Source organism: Rhinatrema bivittatum, chromosome 4, assembly GCF_901001135.1.
Source record: "Rhinatrema bivittatum chromosome 4, aRhiBiv1.1, whole genome shotgun sequence".
Lineage (NCBI taxonomy): Eukaryota > Metazoa > Chordata > Amphibia > Gymnophiona > Rhinatrematidae > Rhinatrema > Rhinatrema bivittatum.
The window spans coordinates 89,834,108-89,860,201 of NC_042618.1; the positions used below are offsets into that span (position 1 = coordinate 89,834,108).

General features: G+C 44.0%; 2 protein-coding genes across 4 annotated transcripts in view; one reads left to right on the forward strand and one right to left on the reverse strand.

Moving 5' to 3' along the window:
- TOGARAM1 (TOG array regulator of axonemal microtubules 1) overlaps positions 1-19,639 on the reverse strand; it is a 221,371-nt gene extending 201,732 nt beyond the window's left edge. The window contains exon 1 of the mRNA XM_029598475.1: positions 17,379-19,639. Within this exon, the coding sequence (XP_029454335.1) occupies positions 17,379-19,331 (1,953 nt within the window). The 5' untranslated portion in view covers positions 19,332-19,639. The remainder of the gene's footprint in view (positions 1-17,378) is intronic.
- Positions 19,640-19,685: 46 nt separating this feature from the next.
- Positions 19,686-26,094, forward strand: part of KLHL28 (kelch like family member 28) — a 79,115-nt gene continuing 72,706 nt past the window's right edge. For 2 of the 3 annotated variants that reach the window (XM_029598476.1, XM_029598478.1), the window contains exon 1: positions 19,686-20,000. The gene's annotated coding sequence lies outside the window, so the exon portion shown is untranslated. Of the gene's footprint in view, positions 21,048-26,094 lie in introns of all 3 variants that reach the window. The other variant, XM_029598479.1, reaches the window with a different exon arrangement.

Below are 26,094 nucleotides of genomic sequence, written 5' to 3' on the forward strand. Positions count from 1 at the left end.
CTGTCCCTGCTCCTCCCTCGCGGCAGCTGCTGCTTTCCTCCGTGGTCCGGGATCCAAGATGGCCGCCGCCATCTTAGGCGTGAGGCTGCGCCTCATCAGATTTAAAGGGACCTCGTCCCTTCAAGTGCTCTCAGCTGATTCCTATCCACAGGGCCAGAGGAAGTATAAAAGGAGACTTCCTCTGACCATTCCTTGACTTGGCAATGTCCTATGTTGGTCAGGTCTGCTTGCTTCGGTGAGTTCCAGTGTCTTGATTCCTTGTTCCTGTTTTGTCTTGGTGTTCCTGGTTCCTGACTTCGGATTGGCTAGCGATGAATCCTGGTATTGACTTCGGATTGGCAAGTGGTGATCCCTCGGTGTGTGACCTCGGACTGGTAAGCGACAACCTTCTGGCACTTGACCTTGGACTTCTTCCTGACCATCATCTCCAAGGGCCCACCTAAGTCCCAGCGGCCCGGGTCCCTACGGGCTCCTCCTGGGGGGACCGCGGGCTTCCAGGGGTGAAGCTCCAGTCAGCCCTTGCATCGAATGTCCATTTCCTTGACCTCTCAAAGGTCCACCTAAGTCCCAGCGGTCCGGATCCCTACGGGCTCCTCCTGGGGGGACCGCGGACTTCCAGTGGCGAAGACACAATTCCGTTCCTCGACATCACGACTCTTCATCCGCCTCCACAGTCGTCTGTCTACAGTGCAGAGGGTCAGCTGGTCACATCTTCTGTTCCTGCCTCGCCTCCCGACGGGAGAACCTTCGGATCTTCTCCAAAGGTATACCATCCTCCCGTCGGCCCAAGGGTTCACAAGCCTGAGCATAACAACATTTATAATCTGCAATATCTACATTGTTGATCTATGTGGCTTACAGTGCAAAACAAACTTATACCACAAAGATTTTACAGTATTTAAAATGTTTCATATTATACCCCATAAGCTTGTTTAAAAAGATCCTTTTTTATAATTTCCTAAAAGATTTAAACTCCATTTTTCTCAAATCTTTAGAAATTGTATTGCCTTTAATAGAAAAAGCTCTATTTCGCATTTCCTGATATTTATAATTCTTAATTTGCTTCTTTTAAAAGAAGATTTTGTTCCAACAAATGTAATATTCAGGTATTAACATAAGACTGAACTAATTTAGACAATGAATAATCTTCAACATGCAAAGCCTTAAAACAACAGTACCAAACATTTAATGAATTCTATCAATCACTGGAAACCAGTGTAATTGGCGCAGGCCTGGAGTTATATGCTCGTGGGGGCAGGTTCCCATAATCACTCCTTTTTATGATTTTCTCCGTTGCCTCCCTACCTCCTCTCCCTCCAGCCCTTTTCCCCTTGCCCTTCCCAGTTTTTCAAACTGCAACCTGCTCTTATTCTCCATCCATGGTACACAACATGGTGCAGCCAGTAACCCAGACAGCAATTTGATTTAAGTACTTTACACATACTTTTTAAGGTCTTAGGCTACTTTAACTTTGTTTTGTGTATTCATTACATAGAGGAGTGGAATCATCAGACTAACTTTCTCCAAAAGGTCAAGTTCGTAGGGTTCTTACAGTTCAGGTATAGATTCTAAAGTAAGGGTTACTCCACAGCATATACTGATTCTGCAGAACACATCAATTTCCATCTATTTGTACATTACCTTAGGTACACAAAAGCCTATATTTAGTGAAAAGGGGGAATTAGTTTCAGACAGCAGCCAACAAGGACCTTAAATTTTACGGTTTGGGAAAACAAGCATGAGGGTAACTTGCTGATGTGACTGTTACTACCCTTAACCAATAAGTCTTAAAATTGTGATGTAACTCCAACATTGCTCTCTGCTTCAACAGCAAGAGATAAGAGATAACGGGGAATTGGACTCAGACAGTAACCAACAAGGGCCCTGACTTTAAAGGTTTGGGAAACTAAGTATGGGGGTAACTTGTATGCAACAGAAGATGCCACCCTCTGATGTTACCATTATAGGGGAGACCTGTATGGAGCAGCTGATGCTACCTTAAGCTTGCTGGCCAGACTGGATGGACCGCTTGGTCCTTTTCTGCTGTCATTTCTATGTTTCTTATAAACATATATCACTGCAAATGTAAGCAGGACTTTCCAAAAACCAGAGTAGCAGAGAAAAGGACTCATTCCTTTCTCCTGAATATTTATTTTTCTGCATCTGAAATCCTGATTTTGGGCAGCAAGTTGCCACAGGCTTCCTGACAGTCCAAACCTTAAAACACACAGTCGAATAAATAGGGATGAACATCGCTTTAGAAACATCGCTGCATGGTCTATTGGGCCATGGTCCTTGGAGGTATTACCATACCATTAATTCAGCGAAGAAGGCACCTGGACTACAGAGCTGCTGCATACATTCACGGTCACTGGATGTTGCTACGACCACTCTCATGAACTTCCAGCTACCAGAAATGTGACACTGCAGGAGTAACTCCTGAAAACTCCCAAAGATGGATCTGCCTGCTCATTCCCCCCGACAAAGCAGCTTGTTTTATCCTTGTACGTACAGTACCTGGAATAATTTTAGAATGCAATTTTAATTTGTTTTGACAGGCAAAAATGGCATCCCAAAATAACTGGCAGAAAAAGAGCAGTTTCCTCAGCAGGATAAACAGGAGAGTTCTCCTCTGCTGCCAATTGCTTTGCCTCAGTATAATGTAACACTCACACAGGCGAACTCTGCGCAGCTAGCCAACATTCTTTAGGATCACACACATCGCTTCGCATAAAACAGTGCTTCAGCACAAGAATGTTAAAATCAGCTATAGTGAAGGGCTCCCTTGTGAATGTGCAGTGTCCACTGAGAGGTAACAAGAATTTTTTATTTTTTTTTAAATTATTTACCTCAAATTCTTGGCGTTATTACCCATCAAGAATTTACAATGCATGCCAGTTGCTAAGCAAATCAGGGAAGATGTGAGCATGGAACACATACATACACACACACACACAAATAGATGTAATAAGTAAACTTACCTAAATCTATATTACATACATCTGTGTAAGATACCGATGGGCTTAAAAGCACACTATACACCCATAAGAAAGATCAGCAGAGCTTAACTTGAAACTTGGCCAAATAGAAACATTCCATTGAAGAGCTATTATAGTGCTACCAAAAAAATTCTGAAGGGACACTACTTCCATTTTTAACAGAAGAATATGTATAGCCACTTTCTAGAATATTCCAGAGACTTTTGAAGTACTATAACCCTGCACCACTCCCCTGCTTCTTATTCCTTTGTTAATGTGGATGGGTGTTCGAGTCTGGAGACAATAGACTCAAAGATAAAAAATAATCCATACCAGCCTGCTGAAACTTTGCTCATAGTGAATATACTTCAGGATTCTTTAATCCTGGCTCAAAGGAACACATTTAAAAAAAGAAATATTCCAGGGTCTATAAAGCCTCCGATTTGTGCTCTTAACTCCACAGAATCAGTACAGATATCATTTGTATTTTTCCTTCCATTGTTTGAATACAAAGAAGTAAAAAAACAAATGAATGTGCTTTATAAACCATGTGTTCTTTTCACAGCATTAATATACAGAAAAAACATAAGTGAAGTCATTAAATGCCAAAGCTTCCAATAACATCACAACATGACACTTATAAATCCATAGAGTCAACAGTGACGGATTTAGGTTTTTGACGCTCTAGACACTGTTGGTGCCATTGCCCTCCTCCATGTAGTAAACAAGGAGTAGAAGATCTAAAGCACAGGCCCTCACTTTCCTACAGTACAAAATTCTGAAGCACACCGACATCTTTTTTTTTTATGTTAATTTATCTTTTTTTTATGTTTATTAATCAATTTTAATAGTCCGTTACAGCAACAAGAACGTATGTAAAGAAGAAAACAGAACAGAACAGGGAACACTGGTTGACACTTCCCAGAGTTCCCGAATGAGTACAGCCACCCAGACCAAAACCCCTACTAAGCAACCTCCCCCTCCCCAGTCTTAGTCTGATCTATTTATTTACGATTTGTGTTATTTGTTTAATATGTTCCTTGTTATACCTTTTGCTTAATTGTTAAGAACTTTGATTTTGATGATTTTATTTTTGTAATCTCTTAATCTTAGGGGATAGTGAATTACCTATTGTACCTTATTGTAAACCGATGTGATATCTCTTTTTGAAATGAACATCTGTATATAAAAATCGTAAATAAATAAATAATAATTCACAGATTGCTAAACTGATCAACATATCATAATTAACCATCATTGAGGATCAGGCTTCTTGCCCGATGTGTTAATGACTGCAGACATGCTTCCCAAATAGCTAGATAAGTTTTATGCTTTTTAGTCATACCAACTTTAGCAACATACCTTTCATTGATACACGTATGGTGTATGTGATTCCTCCAGTGGGTGAGGTTTGGGGAATCTTCACCCACCCAATAGCACAAAATAGACTTTTTTTTTTTTGAGAGCAGCAGTACCTTTCTTATCCAAAGTCTCTTAAACCGCTGTCCCAATGCCACATTTCACAAGTTGTCAAAAAGTAATACACTGGTATGTAAGGGCAACTGTATCCCAGTGACCTGCTGAACATACTGGGTCACCCGCTTCCAAAAGGAAGCAATATGCGAACAGCCACAAAACTGATGCCCCAAAGTACCAGGAAAAAGAAGTTGCAAAAGTCTATCCAATTGGTGATCAAAGGGTAAATAAAGGTAGCTAGATCTTGTTTCTCAAATGAATAGTGCAGTTAGTGAATCTGGCATAGATGCATAAAAAACCTTGCCATAGCTGAGATATGAGTTTCCAAAGAGAAAAATGGTGGTCAAGTTGCACCTCTGGGCTCCATACTGAGCCTTTGGGTTGTAAGGGAGTTCCAGATCAGCAGGGCAATTTTGATAGGGCATGGCCTTGCCATTTTAACCAAAGGAGCTCAGATTTGGTAGTTAAACTTTAGTTTAAAATTTGTCTGGCCACTGCACTACTGTTGTAAGGCAGCTGCTTAGGGTTAGAATGTTGGCAGATTGGTCAATCCTTGTGTTTACTCATACTTGGATGTCATCGGCAAATTGACAGCATTCAATATTAAAGGATTGGATAATGTCACAGATAAGACAGATGTATGTAAATTTTAGAAAGATGGGATAGAGTCAGGTTTTTTCAGGATGGATTTGGTCACTGCATTTTTCATTTAGGAAAGCAAGCCTGAAACAATATGGCATTGATGACTGAAGTGAGTGAGGGGACTAACTCAGGTCCTGAATGAATTTCAAGAGAATGGCTACCAAAAAATAGGATGACACCGATTCACTGGAGGATCTTCTCCATCTCTTCCAGAGAGATCTAACTAAACTCAAACACTGGGTCATAATCTGGGGGGGCAACAGAGAAGACCTGGCTGTAGGAGATAAGAATTTGGGTAGGGTCAGGTCAGCAAGGACTGGCAGTAAAAAGAAAGGTGAGAAGATCATGAAAGATGACATGACTTGGATCTGGGAGTCAAAGAATTTGGTGGAATCTTCTACTGTAGGGCCATCTATGACAGAGCAAAGAGAGTTTCCTTACTAACTGAAAACATTTTCCCAAATGATTTAACACTTTTTCAAATTGTTTCACAACATATTCTTTTTTGGCCACCTGAATCATGGAGCTACATTTCTCTGTACACTTCTTGCAGAAAAACAGATGGTAATAGTGTAAACAATAAGACTATCGCCATTCGAGCTAGTGTGACTGTTTGAGAAGTCCCACGCCCTCAAGAAACCAGGGGGAGTTTCTGGGTGGCCTCAGCAGGCCAGATTTGTTAAAATATTTTATATTAACAACAAAACAAACACCACATAGTGGGCCAGATTTAAGTGGGGATATAACATTTACAATAACTGTGAATTGTTTTTGTTCCCTTGTTGGACAAGGTGGGCAGATGGTTCAGATGTGGTGAGTGTCCAAGGTGGGTTATATGTCTGATCAGGACACTGGCGAGCCGTATTTGTGCAAGGATGTTTTAGATCAGGTAGTCAGTATTTTTTTCCCATGGATAAAAAAGTGGCCCTTACCAAATAGTTGTCTGACAAGGAGACAGGGACTATAAAATATTACTATATAAGTGACACTGGTAGAGTGATCAGCTCTAATGAAAGCCCTCCCTTGTGGGGTGGGCATTTTAACTAGTCACGAAAGACCCAAATCCTTGGAATGTGGGGTTATCATCAGTGTGGCTTCCTCATGTAAAATGTAATCTCCTAATACTAGCACCTTGTGGGTTGAGGTAGCGAGTTTGCATAAGTAGCCAGTGAGGTGAGTGAAGGAATCTGGCTATTGGGTGGGCAGTAGATAAGAGAAAATTTAATAACATCATCTTCTTCAAATTTCATGACAAGGCAGTCTGACATGTCCAACTGTTTGGTTTCAACTGGGTCCAGAACTAGGAATTCCTGGAAGATGACTGTCTATGGTTTGTAGTGATACTAGTAACCTGGTGCGCAAAGCTGAGAAAGGTTCACAGTTGTTATTATTTGTGGTAGTTGGGGGTGGATCCTTGGGCCGGTGGCAGATGACCTCGCCCCCGGGGGAAGATCCCGAGAGGGACCACCGTTCAGGCTCAGAGGTTGGAGACAGACACACACTAGTTCTTTTATTAAACAGTATATTGAACCACCAGAGGTGGCAGTAGTGAGCTGGAAGCACCCAGCTGGGCTGTAGTCCCTCAGATACTGGAACAGCGATCCCGGGATGGCTGGGCTGTAGAGAAACTAAATATAGTGAGTAGACAGGATATGCAGAGTTCCGGTACTGAACCTTGATAGCAACACTCACACACTAGTCTCATAAAAGTAGTCCAGGTGTTGGAATGAGTTTGCTTTCTGAATCGCGCACCCAGCAGCTTGGCCTGGGCACGTGCCAGCTCTCCTGCGGGTTTTTCTATATCGGCCCGTTTAATAGGTCAGGCAGATTCGTAGAAGCACATTGTGGTTATGATTGATCAGTAGGAGAGAGAATACTACCAGATAAAAGAATGGAGTCAATCATGAAGTAAAGGATTTGGATTTTAGATTTAGTTACTTGTCTTTCCTAAATGCAAACTCAAACCTTGTTACAATCCACGTACTATAATTATTTCCCTACTCAAAAGGACTTACAATCTAAGTTGCACATGAGGCAATGGACAGTGAAGTGACTTGCACAAAGCACAAGGGGTATATGGGAAGAAACAGGATCCAAACCCTAGTTTCTCTAGTTCAGTCCTCTGCTCTAAACACTCTGCTATTCCTCCACTCCAGAGAGCTCAGGAAGGTCAGAACAGTTAACACGAGAGGAGATGAAGTTGCCATGCTGTCAGATTTGTCATGTGTCAGACTTCAATGATTTTCTCGTGTATTACGAAAGGAGTAATCCCTTTTGGAGGCAATGCCACAACTCCAGTTGACCTTTCAGACATGCCGGTCCAAATCTGATGACACCTGAAGAGGGGTAGGTATCAAAAGCTGAAACAATTCCTCCGAGTTGGGAGGCCAGGACTGAAAGCAGAAGCAATGGAGGGAACTGGCCATACTCCACTCTACCAAAGAACAGATGAGAGCTATTCCACTGGGCTGGCATTTCAGCCACACTGGGCCAGATCTAACACACCCCCAATACCTGACACTAGGCATGACCACTTACTTGCCCCACTTACTCTCAGGTTCTACTGTATCTCTTGGTTTACATCACCTCAGTCAGAAGTTAATAATGAAATCTATGAAGGGGTGGAAAAATCTCTCTTTCACACCTGTTCTACACTTTTCCTTCTCTCACAGAACTCTCCCCACCCAACTACTTCTCTCTTTCTCCTTCAAGGTAGCCCACTGGTAGGAGAAACCACAGACTGACACTTCTGCCCAAGGCCTGCTCGTGGTGGCAGCAATTGCATCTGTACCCAGGCCTCAGCAACATCAACCACCAGTTCTCTTTCCTGCTCCCTGCTGGTACTAATGGCTGTTTCATCTCTCCTCAGGACTCATTGCCAGCCTTCGCTCTGGCTGGGTTCCAACAGAGATAGCATGAGCTCTGTTTCTCTCCATACTTTGGCAGTAGCATCTCATACCATTTTTTTAGGAAGCTAGGCACTTAATTTTAAGCACCCAGGATTTTTCCAGCCCTGAACTTCTCTCGTTTTGGAAACATCTTATCAAGCTATTTGCAATTTAACTAATCAATGTATCCATACCTTTCCACATTGTGATGTAACTCTGCAAATCTAAAACCTTAGAAGACAAAATTTGAACTATATCCATAACTGGCAATTAGCACCTATTTAAGGGTAGATTTTCAAAACCTGTGCGGGATACCCGGCACACAGACATGGACGCACGATTTTATAACATGTGCGCACAAGTTATAAAATGCTGGGTCGGCACACGCAAGGGGGGGGGGGGGGGGGAGGTCCACTTTTGCAATTACCTGTGGCGCCGCATCGGGGCCTTCCCCAGTTCCTTCCCAGTCTGCTCCAATTAAGGAGCGGACTGGGAGGGAACTTCCCAACCCCCTAGCCTAACCTCCCTTCCCGAGCCTGCCCTCCCCCCCCACCCCTATCCTAACTAGCCCAAAGTTTTTTTTTTCACCTTTTGCACCTTTTGCTTCGGAACAGGAGCAAGTTGCACGCGCCGTCACCCTGCCAGTGCGTGATCCCCTGGCACAGCAGCAAACAGAGCGCCTCTAGCCCCGCCCCTTTTTCAAGTCCCGGGACTTACACGCGTCCCAGGGTTTACGCGCGTGGCTGAGCCGTTTGACAATTGGCCTGGCATGCGTAAACCCCAGGCTTTTACGTGCACCATGGTTTGAAAATCTACCCCTTACTTATTAACCTAAAGGTTTAATTATTATTATTATTATTTTTTTTTTAACAATATTTCCTCCACAGACCTCTTTTCCATTTGGACACTGACACAAGTAACAAAGATGGAAGCGCACACACAGCCAAGACAAATGGCTAGGAAGGAGTAGCTCTTAAAAAAAAAATAGAAATTTTTCAGCAGCTTAAGTTTCATTTCTCTCAGCTTTTATTTTGACCAGCGGCTGCCTCCTGCTCTTCTAGGTAGTTTGTAATTATTTTTAAGAGTAGCAATAGCTACAAGACTCTTAAAACATTCAACACACGAGTGAACACTTAAAAGGCCAGTCAGTTCAAGTCTATTTAAAATTCTTTCAAATCATTTACAGTTTGTCACAAACACTGAGTCACACCACTTCCAAAGGAAGCAGAAAAGAAACACATTGGAGACTCCCAGTATTTCTAAGATATTCTAAATCACTTGAGAGACTGACAACAAAAATTAAAGTTGAACTTTCAAAGATCTACACCTTCAGTATCTTGCTCATCCTACTCTAAGTCTTTTTCCCTTCCATCCACAAATTTATACTTTTCCACTTGAATGATCATTTCACTAAATTGCACACACTCATATGCTACATACTTTCAATATCAATGCAAAAACATTGGGAGGATATTTGTCCCTTGAAAGTACTTGATTTGCAACTGTTTATAGGGAATTTTATTTTATGTTTTATAGTCTGTATTTGTTAATCTGTGCCTTGAGCTTCCCAGGAAAAGACAAAACATATACCTTTGATCCTACCACACAGCAACACTACATCAGCAAAATAGGGACAGTACAACTCTATACAATCAAGTCTGTATCACACATTCATATAACACTCACATCTTAGTTCACCACACATACCTTTCCTGCCATGCATGTCTGAACACATAGCATGCAAAAAATAAAAGCACAAAAAGATTTATTTACAACTGAAAGAATATTTAAACAAAAACTGAACTGGATGCAGGCTTTGCTTCAGCCATGTTGTGAGAGTAAGCACGTACATGCACACATTATGGGTGTCTAGGTTGCTTCTCTCTCCTGTTTTGCTGTTGTGTACTTCAGGTCATGGAGGGCTGACCACTGAAGATATCTGTTTTGAAATGCAGAGCAATAGCCTTTTCACCATTTTTCCCCACCTTTGCTGTGCTAAGTTGCTCTATCATCATTGGCCCCAGTTTCCTGCAACAGCTCAGGGATAGATTCTGCAGCAATACTGCAATATATCTGCATTAATGTGAATCATTTACTAAATGTAAAATACATTTACTTTGCATAATAAAAGAAAAAAGTAATTTTCCCAACCTGTAGTGTGTCTAATGTATTATTCTTTGGGGTTTTTACAGGCAGGGATTTCAGAGATGAGGATTAGATGGGTGGGAGGGAGGGAGGGAGGGAGGGAGGGCGGGAAGAAAGACAGGGAGACAGAGCTCCCCTTGCATCCCCTCCCCAATTCTGGTTCTTAACCCCTCTTTCCTTTTCTTCTCCCTACCTAAAGTATTCTCACATATCCTCCCTTTCCTCATCCCGAGATCCAAGAAGAAAACCATATCCTCTCCCTGCAGTCCTCCTCTCACACCTACCATAAACTATCCGGTCCCTCTTTCACAGCCCCATTCTTCCAATTCCACCACTCCCCTCCCTTTAGGCCAGAAGGAGGTGATGAGCAGCAGGACATTGTGATGCCTCAACTTCCTATGATGCAAAGGGACTGCTGCTTTAAAATCGTAAGAGACACCTTCAGGGGTCCAAGTAGCAGAAGAGGATGGAGCCTGAAACACCACCATCCACCACTTCCTACTGCTGGTGCGAGCAACACACAGCACAAGAACTTCAGAGACCCAATCAGTATTGAAGAAAATGAAACCCTCCTCTCACCCATTTGACCATATTCCTTCCAAACTACTACTGCTAATACCAGATACCATCTCCAAAGCCCTGACTGACATTATCAATTGTTCTTTAGCCCAAGGAATCTATCCAGACGACCTGAAAATTGCCTCCATCAAACCACTCTTAAAAAAACCTAATTTAAATCCCAAAGATCCTTCCAACTTTCGCCCAATCTCCAACCTCCCTTTCATAGCCAAGGTAATGGAAAAATTAGTAAACGCCAGATTATCAGACTACCTCGAAGACCACAAAATATTATTCCCCACCCAATATGGCTTCCGAAAATCTTTAAGTACCGAAGCACTTCTCATATCCCTGACAGATTACCTCATCATGGGCCTCGATAAAGGTCATGCCTATTTACTGATAATCCTCGACCTCTCGGCCGCCTTTGATACTGTTAATCACTCCCTCCTCCTAAATCAACTAGCGAACATTGGAATAACAGGCTCTGCACTTGCCTGGTTCAAATCATTCCTGGGGAACAGAGGATACAAGGTCAAAATACACAAAGAATCTCAATACTATCCTTCCTTGCTAGGAGTTCCGCAGGGTTCCTCCCTTTCTCCCACGCTCTTTAACATTTACCTCCTCCCCCTATGTCAACTATTAACCAAACTGAACCTCAAATACTTTGTATACGCGGATGACGTCCAGATAGTCATCCCCATCAAAGAATCCCTCACAAAAACTATTGAACTCTGGGAAAATTGCCTTCTAAAAATTGACAACCTCCTCTCCAGTCTAAACCTAATCCTAAATTCTTCAAAAAGCGAACTCCTTCTAATTTCCCCCGAAAACAGTAACCTCTCCTCAAATCCACCAACCGGCTTTCAATCACCACAAGTAAGAGACCTAGGAGCTATCATTGATAACTGGCTAAACCTAAAATAATTTATTAATCAAACTACCAAGGACTGCTTTCATAACCTTCACATCTTAAAAAAAATTAAACCACTTTTCCACTCCCACGACTACAGAACAGTCTTGCAATCAATAACCTTCTCTAAATTAGGATTATTGCAAGTCCATTCTATTAGGTCTCCCGTCTTCTCACACTAAACCCCTCCAGATGGTTCAGAACACGGCGGCCAGAATATTAACAAACACATGAAGAAGAAACCACATATCTCCTATCCTCAAAGACTTGCACTGGCTGCCAGTTCACTATAGAATCTTATACAAGTCCATTACTACCATCTACAAAGTTATCCATCAACTCTCTACGCTTAACCTTCAAATCCCGTCAGACCGATCAGAGAGTCCTACAGAGATTCACTACAGGTTCCACCTTCCAAAACCTTTCAGCATATAACTCTGAGACAGGGCATTCTCCACGGCAGGACCTACTCTATGGAACTCCATCCCACCAGATCTGAGACAGGAACCCTGCCTTCCAACATTTAGGAAAAGACTTAAAACCTGATTATTTATGAAAGCCTTTCCAGATGCCAACTGAACCTTTATTCACCTTTAAACAACTCTGATCACCTAACAGGGTAATCAACAACTTTGCCAATTCCATAACTTTACAATCTCCTTTTAATTGGCAAGTTTTTTCTCTTTGTTAAATTACTATCGCCTCTTCACCGGTCCAAGTTGTATTTTGTCCCTGTTTTATTGTAACTGCTACTTTTCTTTCAGCACCTGTTAATGTTCTTATTATATTCCTTTTGTCACAACTTGTTAATTGTAAACCAGCATGATGCGATTCCCATCGCGAATGCCGGTATAGAAAAACTCTAAATAAATAAATAACGAGCAAGGAAACTGTTGCAAACACGCTTGCTGGCTAGTCACCCTTGCCCTGACTCTGGCCCCTTTCTCCAGCACTGATTCCAAGGGAACTGGATAATTCTGCATTTAAGCCTCAAATTTTGCAGCCCTTCCTACATTGCAGAAGATTTCATAGGAGAAAGGGGGGAAATCGAATCCTGCCCTAGGAGTTCATTTTGAATTATCAAGGCAGGCTGGAGTAGAAACAGGCTTCAGAATAGTGAAAAGCAAAAAAAAAAAAAAAAAGCGTGGTGTACGCTTTTCCAATCTTGTTTCTTTATAAGCAAACATCAGTGATTCTGAGCTGACATCATAGCAGAAGCATGCTCACTTGGCTTCATCAGCATTCTGGATATTGGTAACATCAGGAGAGTAACTCCTTAAAAAGCACAAGGCAGCAATGATATGGCTATTTTATTTTAAAATGTTTATATTCTGCTTATAACAATAATATGTGCTAAGCGGATTAGTAAAAAAATATAAAATCATCAATAAAATAGCAAACAAAATATAAAAAACTGTTCAGGCATCCTTGGCACAGAAATCAGATATTTGTTATTCCTGCTATATTGTGCTTTCTGGAAGGCATAGGGAAACCTGCACAAATAGACAGTTGTAACCATAAAGGGGACACGATGGGAGGGTTCCATGTGGGAATTTGATCTACTTTGGGTAAATATGCATAAAATCACTGCTGGGCAGACTGGATGGGTCTTTTCTGCTGTCATTTACTATGTTATTATAATGAAGATCATGCATATTACAACCAAGATGTGCTATGCACATCACCACACAGGAACCAGTCTAAAATCCTGTACACAGAGAATTTTTTTCACTTCATTCCAAGATACGCATGGCCCAATACCATGTTTTTTGCTTATATAAGATAGGACTAGATTTATTTAAAAGGCACAGAATATCTTCTAAACAGAAATTATTCCCAGTGCCAAAGTTGGGCGAATCAAAACCAAAGCAAAATTTCTGAACTACTGTAGCCTGAAGATTTATTTTGATCTGCATATTCAGAACCTCGTACTTTTCAATGCATATTAAAATTTCACCGTGCACTGCTAGCATCTGAGGTAACATTTACAGCACAGCTCACAGAAAGCCTCTCATGGCCACAAAGTGCAAACACAATATCCAGACACTGCATATGGTGAAATTTCCAGATAGGAGATGCCAAGTTAGTTGAGTTGATGCCCAGAAATAAAAAGGTTAAACAAAAGAATAAAGGTGATAATATATTAGAAAAGTTAATACATTTCTTGACTAGCTTTGGGAGGCTACGGTTCCTCCATCAAGTCTGAAAAACAGAATGAGCAAAAGATGGCATTGCCACAAAATACATTTCAGCAAGTTTACTCATTTGTTGTTTTTTTTCATATCAATGGATGCAGCATGTTCTATCTTGGTAAAGCAATGCGATTGCCATACATTTTCTGTCAAGATCATCTCGTGCACATTCCATTTTTCAGACTTGATGAAGGGAGTGTCAGTGCCAAAAAGCTAGTCAAGAAATGTATTTAAGTTAACCCAATAAAAAGGCTATCACTTTATTCTTTTTTGGTGGCTTTATATCCATGAAGATAAAGCTTGGAAATCAGAATACAAAGTATTTCTTATCCACAATTTTAAAAAATCCCCAGATTAAAAACTGCAAATATATAAGGAAGTCAGATGTAGAATTACTCTAGTTTTCTTTACAGAAAAAATAATTGTATTCATTCAAATTAAATTTGTGTAAACAAAAGTAAAAAAGGGAACTAAATTATACTGATAGGTCCAAAACAATCTGACTGATACAGAAATCATACAAGACTGCTCAGAACTAAAACATGTCTTGTTGTGATGACACTTCTGGTCACTGGCAGTAAAACAAACTGCATTCAGAAGAATATTTAAATAGAAATACTCTGTGAAAACATACACGTTCAATAAGACAAGCTAAATAAGCTAGCTTTAGAAATGCACTAGGGGACCAATGTCATTTTAGAGGCTGTACTGCTGTTTTATCGCTGTGTGGCACAGAGATTTACCCTTAAGCTGACAGACCACCAGAACAATGTAAAAAAAAAAAAAAAAAGGCAGTTAACAGGGTTAGTCTTTAATCTACCAATATTTGGTACTGCACACTCTCTGTGGGTTAGGGCACCAGCTCAAAGTAGATATCATTATATTTTAACAAAAGCACCCTCAAAAGGGCAGTGATTTGACAGCTCGGTACAACAGTGTCCAAGTGAAAATTTTGAAAATCACTTGTAGAGGCAGGAAGATCACAACCATTTCAAATTATTTTGTGCAGCAGTGCTGTGTATAATGATCACAATGATTATTAGATAAAATTTAAATGTAGCTAGATGTGGCGTAGCAGCCTAGTGGTTAGAGCAGCAGGCTGTGAACCAGGGTTCAAATCCTGCTGCTGCTCCTTGTAACCTCCACTGTCTCCAGTACAAACTTGAATTATGAGCCCACTGGAGAAAGGGAAATGCCTACAGTACCTGAATGTAAACCACTCAAATACCTGAAAAGCAAAATATAAATAAAAATTTTTTAAAAAACTGTAATCTACAGGGAGGAGGTATCATTAATACTACAGAAGTCTGAAAAAGAATATTAGAAAACAGTCCACCGTACACTATTAATAAATCAACACCTTTCTGCTTCAGCCAAGGCAGCCATCATATGGAGACTGATGCAATAAAGTGCACGTAAAAAAGGGGCATCCAAACTTGGATCCCGTTTTTAAAGCGCGCACCTTTACCTTTCTTGGGCGCGCGATGCAAATGAGTCGCCGTTCTAAAATGGATGCACTAGGGATAAAGCGTGCGTCCTTAGTGCATCCATGGCATCGGGCGCCCAGGAGACATGGCTGCGCGTGGGTTAGAAAATGGATCCTCATAAATTGAGCGTCCATTTTCCTATCTTGACCACCATGAAGATTTTTTTTTTTATGTTGCTGTTTTCTGTGGCTCCTCAGACAATCGCGACAATATTAAGTCGAGGAACCACAGAAAAGCAGTATGTGTTGGGTGCACGGCGTTCCGGAACTGAATGAAAACATTGTACCGGTGACACAGTGATCTGTCATCTTCTTTCCCCTTGAAAAAGACTCTTTTTGAGTCGAAACATGGACCATGTCGGGGCTGAACAACGGAAGTATCTATGATATTTGAGTGACCACCTTTGTGGCTTAATATTTTTGTTGAACATCAGTGGGTTACTAGCCGGTAGAAAGTTACATATTTCGAAAGTTACATGCTTAGTTGCTCCTACTAACCTGCACTTTAATGGTTTAAACACAAATTGATTAATAATAAAAAATGGTTTTTGGAGTGAGGGGTGGGTAGACATGAGACAATAGATGATTAAAAATCTCCTGAGCTCACAGGCTGATTACTGCCTGCGGCCCATTGAGGGCGAGAGACAGCGGATCGAAAGTTTATTGTGAGCACATGCCTATGATATTGTCTCTAGTCTAGTTTGATATATGTTGGTGGTGAATAGTTAAAATACTATTTCCCTCTCTATAGTGTTTACACTTTGTTTGTGTGAGATTTTTTTTTTTTTTTACATCAGGGATACTAATAGCCTAATCAACATGGCATTTACACGTGATAAGCGCTATTAACTACACACTGGTATGGACATGCGTTCTGGACACACTGATCCCCTTACTGCATCAGGGGTTATGGATGCGTATCCAAAACACACATCTAACCGCAGGTTAACCTGTGTGCTAGCCCGAGCACACGATATTGTATCGGCCTGTGTGTTAACGAGCTCATATGCATTAATGGATCATATTAATGATAAGCAAATGAGTTTTGCATTAATTTACAAGCATTAAAGATAGTTTCTAACAAGATCTTAACTACATCTCAGGGAGCTGTAGTCAAGAGTTTTTGTTTTTTTGTTTGTTTTTGAGGTCACAGGTTCCTTTCCCTTTGCAAGCTTTAATGTGCATTTTTTCCATACACCAATAGGTAATGAGCTTTTATGCATGGTCTTGCATCTCATTACCTTATTAGCACAGCTTTTGGCATTAAAAATCTTGCAAGCTAATTTCTAACTTATGCACATTAAAAGTACTGTTAAAGATCAACCTGATGGTTCAGTGGCAATGCTGTGTCAAGCAGAGGGTACTGGCTCGGTCTCCATGTCCCAGGTAAACAGAGGATGCTGAAGAGACAGTTCGCAACCACAGAGTGGGAGGGAGTCAGGGTCACTGCTCATTGTTAAGAGCAACACTTGGTGGCTAGGTTTAGAGCTCATGAAACAGGATTCTGGAAGATAAGAAGCCCTGGTGCATAGCTCCCTACCTCAAAACCATTGTTGCAATGACCAGACTAAGAACAGGAGGGTCTATTAAAATAGGGGGGAAAAAATCCCCAGGCAACTGTGAATGAAGAAGGTTCATGGTGCTAGAATCCTAGCCTTGATTCTGAATGAACTCGAGGGGGAAAAAAAGGTGACAGAAGGACCAAAAAAAGAGCACCGTTAAAAAAACAAACCAGGTTACACACAATAACAGGGTAACCTACACAGAGCAGTAGTTTTAACCCAAAGGGGTAACCGGCAAAAAGCAGAACTACGACCCTAAACACCTTGCTAGGCCATTTTAGTCTTTATCAAATGTCATTTACAATGTTTTTACACAAATTAGTGCATTTAGTACAGTGGTCCCTTACATTGTAAGATATTTTTATTAATGTATAACTCAACTATCCACATTGCTAACTTTCTAAGCAAGAGTTAGTAATTCAGCTTTGGAAAGCCACCTAGAGGGCTGGTTAGTGACCTTGGCTGCACTTACTTGCATTTGAATGTTCCCTCAAACTCAAGTTAATCAGTTCTTAAATCAAGATTTAACGCATACCTGCTCTACGTCCTTTGTAACTGGCATCTGGTTTCCTTGATATACTTCCAAAGAGCCAGGTGACTCGTTTTCCCAAGGGAATTTATTTTTTCCTTTGCCTGCACTTAACACCCTTCGGGAACTAATAGTTTGGTCTGACAGAGGGTCAGGATGTGATCTGTAACTTTGCAGGCCATAGTTATCAAGGTTACTTTGGGCACTCTGAGTCCTGTTTCCAGCTAAGAGCCAGTCTGTGTCTGCCCCAGGCAGCAGGGATGCTCCGCGAGCCTGGGCTGATGACGGCGAAGGAATCGCATATTCCACTAGCCCCTGGCGCGTGAGCTTAGGGAGAGATTTTCTGGCTAACCTAGCCTGCACTGCATTCATCACGCCATCCCCATCATCATGAAGTTCAACAGAATCCACAGCCTTCAGGAGACTAGTTTTATTAGATCCCATGCTAGATGCTAGAACAGCAAATGCTTCCAAGGCTGCATGGCGCACTTTCCGCTTGCTGTCAATCAGAGCTGGGGCAATGTCACAAGACAGCCTGGCCAAGTCAAAGTCTTCACTTGGATAAGTCAACAGGGACACGATGCTAATATTTACCACCTCTTCTCTCACCCTGGAGGTTTTGTGTTTTAGATTCTCCAGCAGCAAGGATAGCACTCTTTGGGGGCCCACCATCTTCATCAAGTTCTGGAAAATGTCCATGTAGTCTAGCTTGATGACTTCTTTATTGTCCCCGAGAACTTTTACCGTAGCCGAAATTACATGCCCAAGGTACTGCTCTATGCTCTGACCGAGCTGGACCACCAGCAAGTTGAGAACCTCTAAGGTCCCATGAACCACGTTGAAATTAATGTCATCTAGCAAGTTGTATAAAAAGCTGATGAAGCCCACCACGCTGGAAGAAGGCGCTGCCCCGAAGGAGAACTCCCTAGTCACAGTTTTCAGTTCTTCAATGGCCTGGGTCCTTATTTTATAGTCCTCATGATCCAGCAGCCTGGAGTAGAGCTCCTGAGGAATGACTCCGAACTTCAGATTACTGAGGCTCTTGGAAAAGTGGCTCAGATAAGAGGCGTCCGGAAAACCGACCCTGGTCCCGGCAGTGGCGGGGAGCGGCCCCCCTCTGCTCCCCCTGGCGTCGGGGCTCTCCAGCCCGTTTAAAGCCGACTTCGGCTCCGGCTGCAGCTCCAGGAAGCCGCTCAAGTTCCTCCGGACCGAGGACGGAAAGCGCTCGGTGTAGGCGCCGAACCTCTCCGGGCCCACGTACTGCCGGACGTGCTCCAGGGCGGCCGAAAGCACCGGCGGCTCCTCCGCCGCCTCGCCGCCCGCCCGCAGCTTCTTGGCCAGGGCCAGCGCCACCTCGTAGAGATCCAGGCTCGGCCGCACGTCCGGGCTGAGCAGAAGGGGGAAGGCGAGCGCCGTTGCCGTGCGCAGCGCCGGCTCCGCGCTCTCCAGGCCGTGCTCCAGCAGCGCCCGCAGCACGTCCTGCGGCCGCTCGCTGTGCCGCAGGCACTCTCGCAGGGTCTGCAGCAGCTCCTGGCGCAGGGCCGGGCTCTCGTCCCGCAGGTTCCACACCAGCTCGGGCAGCACGGCGAAGCGGAAGGCGTCCAGGTCGCGCTCCGAGCCGCGCAGGATCTCGGCCAGCAGCTGCACGCAGACCGTCTTCACCTCGCGACCGCCGTCGGCCAGCAGCCGCCCCAGGGCGGCGGAGAGGGCGGCGCGGTTCTGGAACAGCAGCTTGCCGCCGTCGTGCAGGAGCCGCGTCCGCAGCGCCTGGATGAGCTGGCTGTGCTCGCCCGGGCTCCGCGCGGCGCTCAGGTGCTGCAGGATGGCGTCCTCGTCCATGGCCGGGCTGGGGCTCGCCTCGAACCAGCCGGGGAGCAGGGGGCCGGTGGTGGCGGCGGCGGCGGCGGCGGGGCTCCGTCTGCTCTCCGACATCAGGACATCACCGCGGCTCTCTCTCATGCTGCGTCCCCAGCTCTCATCCCCCTGCTAAGCGTAACCGTCGCCTTTGAGCGGAGCTCGGGGCTGAAGGGCGCGTTGACCACCTCCAGCTCCGAGCCGCCCGCCGCCCCTTCTACTGCTGCTACTGCCATGAACGGAGCTCGGGCAGCGGAGAGAAAACACAGCCGTCTCTAGGGGTTCAGACCTTCTATTCTGACGTCAGCCCCACATTCTTCCACAGCCCTGACGCGGCCATTTCGCTAACTGAAGCCATTCCGGGTCTTCCGGGAGGAGCTTTGTCCACCAGGCCGCTCCTCCCCTCCGCTCGCTACGGGCCGGAGCTATACGCTGGGCTGGCCTCGGAACGCCGCTTCCAGGCGCATCACTTACATCAAAATGGTGCCGGCGACCACGTGACCAAAACCCAACACTTCCATGGTGACGTGTGGGCGGGCTGCACAGCCGGGCCTGGAGGAGGCTGCTCCTGAGCTCTCTTCCTCCGAGTAGAGAGCGGAGCCTTTTTGTGCTTTTCTTGAGGGGGGGGAACTCTTTTTTTCCCCCTGGCTTTTTTTCTCCCCCCCACACCCTAGGAAGGGGAGAAACTCTTTTTTCACTGGGTTAGGTTTTCTCTTGGTTTTTTTTTTCAGAGGAGTTGGAGAGGGACTGGCCACCGCTACTGCTTTGCCCAAGGTAAGGGAAGCCATTTTCTAAACCTTTTGCTAGGGAAACCTTTTCCTAGATTAAGCACCCGGGGGTGCGGCAGTAGCTCCAGCTCTCCCTCTCCCCTCCCCCAGTTTCCTTATTTAGTGGAATTGATTTAGGGTTTTGGTTTTTTGCTTGTGGATTTTGTTTCTCCTGTTCCTTTTGGTAGTTGTGTTCAAAGTTTGTGTTTGCTTTGGTTTAAGAACTTGCTTGTTAATCTCTTGTTCCTTCTGTAGTTTCTTTGAGGTATTAGTTTTGTTGGGTTTAATTAATTCTTACCTGAGTTGTTTGTTACCAGCTTTTTGGTTTGTTGAGTTTTCATCTCCCCCCCCCCCCCCCCCCCGGTTGGCATTTTATTTTGTTCTTGAAGGCACCGTCATCGTGTACGGAGCCAGTGTGGCCTGCGCACAGCCTTTTCCCCAATCCTCTAATTGGTGAGATGATAATTATTAAAGGCATCTTTTCAATCGAAAAGTACCAGAAAAATGCCAGGAGGCATTGCTGGGGTCTGGACACTGTCTCACATTTAGATAACAAATGTACCTGTTTGTAGTTCTAGGTAACACATGACCAGCTGTAAAATACATGTCTTCAAGGTTAGGTTAGAAATCCCAGGCCATTTAGAATGCTAATGTTAGCAAATATCTTCACCTTGTAATCTTAAATCAAAGAAGTGTTTATAGTAACATCCTGGGAGAAAGTGTATTTAAGTGAAGTCAATTGGATACCTGATTAAGTTGGACTCTGCATCTTTAAGAGCCGAGTTCCTTATGTGCACAAGAATAAAAGCTTTTGATCGTGGAATACACTGTCTCTGCTGTTCTTGTGTCCTTGGTAAAAAATTTTATTACAGATTGGTGCATTGTTCCGGGAATCGAAGAAGGGTGGAGAGGATGCCAGCTGACCTGAAGCAGGACAGCCGGAGGGGAGGACGCCAGCTGACCTGAAGCAGGACAGCACAGCCCAATTGACAGCCTCTCTGGCGAGAGCCCTTCTCTCGATTCAAACGGAATACAGGACACAGGATCCCTGAAGGTATTTATCCGTTTTCTCTTTGTTCTTCTTGTGCTGTGTAATACAAATGGCACAGCACAAAAAGAACAAACATTGAGACCTTCAAGGGAAGATGTGCCTACTAATTATTTTTGCACTATTATATGGAGACTAGTATGTTCCTCTGAATTACAAGTAATTCAGTTGAAAAATTAAGGGTGAATTCAGGGAACAGATCGCCAGGAAAGGAATTCAGGGAGTTGAACTCCTGGGATAAAAAAATAATATCGGGCCTAGTGGATTACAGGTGAGGTAATTTCCCTGGAAACAGTCTTAGACTGGGATAAGTATGGGAAGTGCATCCCTGCTTATGTTATATTAAAAAAACCCAAAAAACCTCTTGATCCCATTCTTACTTGGGAAGTCCTGAATGCATGAAGCGTCTGTGATACGAAAGAGGGTGTTTGATTGTCAAGCATGGGAGATATATCCAACAAGGAAATCCCAGAACCTCCATTGAATCATACTACTAAGGGGATATTTCCAGTCGAAGTACTTTTAATTTAGAAAAGTTATGGCAGTTAAAATAATTTTTAGCTTTGAACCAAAAAGGTTGCTATACAATCTCCGCTTTGGTAGATTAGTTCGCAGAAGCAGATAAAAGAAAACTATAATCTGTTAAAACTTCTCTTTACCAGGAGCTAGAGAAGAAAACACAGCAGTGTAAGGAGCTTGCCCAGCAGGTTAAAGAATTAAAACTGGAACATTAGGGTCTGCCTGAGTATGGCAGTGTGTGACCTTCAATTCCTATAATGATGCAAGAAATTTTAGATGATACCACATACCAAGCCAATTTGTATTCTACCTACTATAACCAAAGGGTTGAAAGGGGTAACCTTGAGGAGGCCAGTAGCTCCAGTTCAGACCCATCCTCCGATCCGGAATAATTGGCCAGGGAAAGGTTGAGGAAAGCCCAGTTCAGTCAAAGAAAGAGGGAGAATATCCCATGAGGATAGTTCCAGATGGCACTGGAGGGACCCAGGCAGTCCCGTTACCATGGGCAAAAAAGGAGCTGATAGCTATAGTGAAGGAATTCCCCGACCCCTGCTTCTACCCGAAAAAGTGCGATACTGTGTTGAGGTTTATCCTGGATGCTTACACACCCACTTATTCTGACATTAAACACCTTTTGCATATACTTCTCCTTCCTGAACACAAGCGAAGGGCATTAGAGCATCTAGTGCTCCCCACACGGATAATTATAGAAGAAGAGCAGCTTCCCAGTAGTCAGGTCATGCATGGAATCTATGACAGACTACGAAGTTGTATGCAAACAGTGTCTCCCCCCCCCCCCCCCCCAGGGTAGACTACTGGGGCAAAATAAGGGGAGTACGGATGGGAGAGGATTTTCCTTTGTTACCTAGGAAAACTAACCTGTTTTCAATGCTCACAGTGGAGTGACTAACCCCGGGTGAGACGGCGGTCCAGTGTTGACAGCCATATTTGTAGATGGACTTCCTAGCAAATTAAGAGAGAAACTTAATATCGCAGATGTAAATTGAAGATCTAAGGACCCAGCCATAGTGTCTGACATGGTTCAACAATTGTGGGAAAATGAACAAGGAATTGTGAGATCCCAGCAAACTAAGCTTTTAGCTTTACAGTTACAAAACCTTCAGAACACAAGAGGTAACTTTAGAAACAGGGGCCGGGGCACCAGCCCCTATAGGAGACGGGGAGGCAGGAGAAGGGAAATGAGTTGGAGTAATAAGAATGAAACTTTACTATAAATGACACCAGCCTGGTCATTTTAAATGGGACTGTCCGTGGGAACTGCCAGAAACAGGGAGAGGCAGGGGCGCTGGAGGATGGTCTGAGTGGAATCCTAAGGTACTCCTTTCCTTCCACTAGATTAGAAAGACAAATAGCAATTAGCCCTCCTGCCAGTATCCTCTCACCCTCAAGCTGAGCCTATGATAGAAGTTCATGTAGGAACTACCGAAATACCCTGTCTTGTGGATACCGGAGCCACTTATTCTACAGTACAATCCAAAGTCATCTCTGTTACCCCTTTCAGGCAAGGAGGTGACAGTAGTCTGAGTAGGAAATACTCCCCAAGTTTGGCATGTACCCAGACCCTTAAGAGTTAATCTCGGGTCAAGGGAACTACAACACACTTTCTTGGTATCCCCCACTGTCCTGGTTAGCCCCTTAGGATGGGATTTACTTTGTAAATTAGGTTGTACTCTTTACTGCACGCCAGAAGGCGTGAACTGCAGTGCTTAATAGAGGAAGGAAACAGAGAAGCAGTAAAAAGTTTTATCTCTCATCAGGCAGATATTGAATGACAAATGAAATACAGGAAATGTTAATCAGGGTACCGGAGTCACTATGGTCCTCGGGGAAACAATGATGAGGGCACGTTGCAAGTCGAACCCATATGCATTCCCCTCCGCAGTAAGAGAGAGAAAATAGATGAGGCTCAGTTTGATTTAAAGGCAGAAGCCAAGGAGGGAATTCGGCCAGTCATTCAAGATCTAATAAAACAAGGGGACCTCCGGCAGGTTGCTCCAGCCCAGCTAGTACTTTTCAACACCCCCATTCTGCACGTCAGGTAAGTGCAGGCTAGTGCAGGATTTGCGAGCCATTAACAAATTAGTTTGTGCATGTATTTCCATTGTCCCTGATCCTTCAACAATATTGGGACAAATACCCCCTGAGGCTAGCTATTTCACTGTAATAGATCTGTGCAGTACTTTCTTTTCTGTTCCCCTCTCGAGGAAAGTCAAATGCTTTTTTTTCATTTATGTTTGACAATGCTCGGTACACCTGGACTATACTCCCCCAAGGGTTCATTCATTCACCCAGTAACTTTTCCCAGGTGTTGCAAGAAAGTTTGAAAAATATGCCGCAATTGTCTCCGGAACTAAAATACTTCAGTATGTTGATGATCTTGTAACATCCTACGCTTACCAGTTTTCCGTAAGGGACACTGAAATGGTGCTGTGGTTCCTACATTCATTAGGTCTTAAGGTGTCAGAAAACTTCAGCCATGTCAATTACAAGTGAAATATTTAGGTTTTTTGCTATCCTGAGAAGAGAAACGCATGACTACTGAAAGAATTGAAGCTGTCTTGAAGGTACATGTCCCCGCTACATTGAAAAAGTTACGAGCATTCCTTGGAATGGTGAATTTTTGTGGAATGTGGATTCCTGATTTTACCTCCCTGGCTAAACCTTTGTACGAAGTACTCAGAAGCAGAGATCACAGAGACAGATACATGTTTCAGAATGGACCAGTGAGGCAGAACAATCATTCCAGTCTCTGAAGGCCGCCTTACCTAATACCCTAGCATTAGGGCTCCCAGATTATGAAAAGGATTTCTATTTAACATGTCACGAGGTTGCAGCTGTAGTACCTGGAGTGGTAACTCAAGTCCATGGAGGTAAAAAAGAAACCTATTGGATATTACTCAGCCCAGTTAGATTCAGTGGCATCTTCCTTTCCTGCTTGCCTAAGGGCTGTTGCTGTGGCAGCCCTGATGGTAGAAAGATCCCAGTCATTAATTCTGTATCACCCTCTGCATCTTTGTTTACTACATGCGCTCTTCACAGTTTTAAACATTGCAAGGACTCAGGTAATTACTTTGGAACGCATGACAAAAGTATGAACTTCTTTTACAGTCAGGGGTTCCTGACTGTAAAAGAAGTATGAACTTCTTTTACAGTCAGGAACCCCTTCCCCCAATCCCCAGTCTCCTGAGCTTGCTCTCCCTCACTGTTTGAACCCTTGCTCCCCTCCTCTCTGCTTACCTAGGTCTGCTCAACCCTAATTATTTCTCTACCCCCTTTCCCATCCTTTACTTTTCTTTTTACCTTTTCTATACAAGCACATAAGAGACCAAGGGAAGTTTGAAGACAAAGAGGAGGCACTACTAATATGATATAAAAATTAAGGCCTTCATCATACAGAGAGGCCCTTCCTCCCCACGCCACAACAAGAGGCTCTGCCAGCAGCTTGGGGCTGCATTAAGTTACCATGCCCCAGAAAGGCCCAGCAAGGTGGAGGTACAGGAACTCCAACAAACTGGAAAAACCCGCTAGGAAGCAAGGACCAACATCTACCCCCTTACCTTTCCAAGAAGTGGAGGCTGAGAGCCCAGAGGAAGGGGACCTCAGGAGGATTTCAGCGTCTGCCAGAGGTTGGAATTGCCCAATTAGTCACCAAGGTTCAATGGGACCACTGCAGCGGACAAGCAGGAATTAAGGGAGCTTTCCCCATTCCACAGATGGAAGAAACACTGGCTGTAATGAATCCTCTCCTCTCAAAAGAAAGCACTACAAGATGGGGTTAGGCCCCAGGGAGGGCACGTACTAGATACTTCGAGCCCCCAGGTGGCATGAGCTCCCAGGGTAAGAACTCCACGGGTGGCTCCCAAGGTGGGCAATCCCTCGATAGCATGGGCTCCTAGGGCGGGAACCTTGTGGGTGGCTCCCAGGGTGGACATTCCCTGGATGATGCAGACAAACCCGTGGGTGTCTCCCAGGGCGAATCCTCCACAGGAGTCCCCAGCCCTCACAATGCAAGAACACTGGCCAGTGTCATCCCACGGAAAGGCAACTCCCAGGCAGGCAACAGGTCTAACCTACCCACCCCCAAACTCCAGGGAGGGGATAGTAAAGGCACCTGGGGCCCCGGGGGGAAGAGAAAGCTGAAAATAAAAAAGATCGAAGGGGAGGAGTCAGGACAAGCGCACCAATCCTGGCCATATGATCTTACGCAACCATTGCGGCTTTAACCCTCCCTCCCCCCATCCATCGGAAATGGTAGAACCAAGCCCGCAGCGCCTCCAAAGACCATCACGGGAGGGTGCTGCGGCTTGAGTCGCAAATATGCCATTTGTTGCGAAATGCTTATGTCGGAGGACATATATGTGCATGCCCTGGCAGCAGCGCAGATTGTGGGGACAGAGAACGTTCACTCTGCCGGCAAGGAAAGCAGCAGAGCAGTCATCTACTTACGTTCTTTGGCATCCGTGCACAAAGCCTTGATCGCCAGGCTCGTAGTAGAAGAAACGTTTCATCCTTT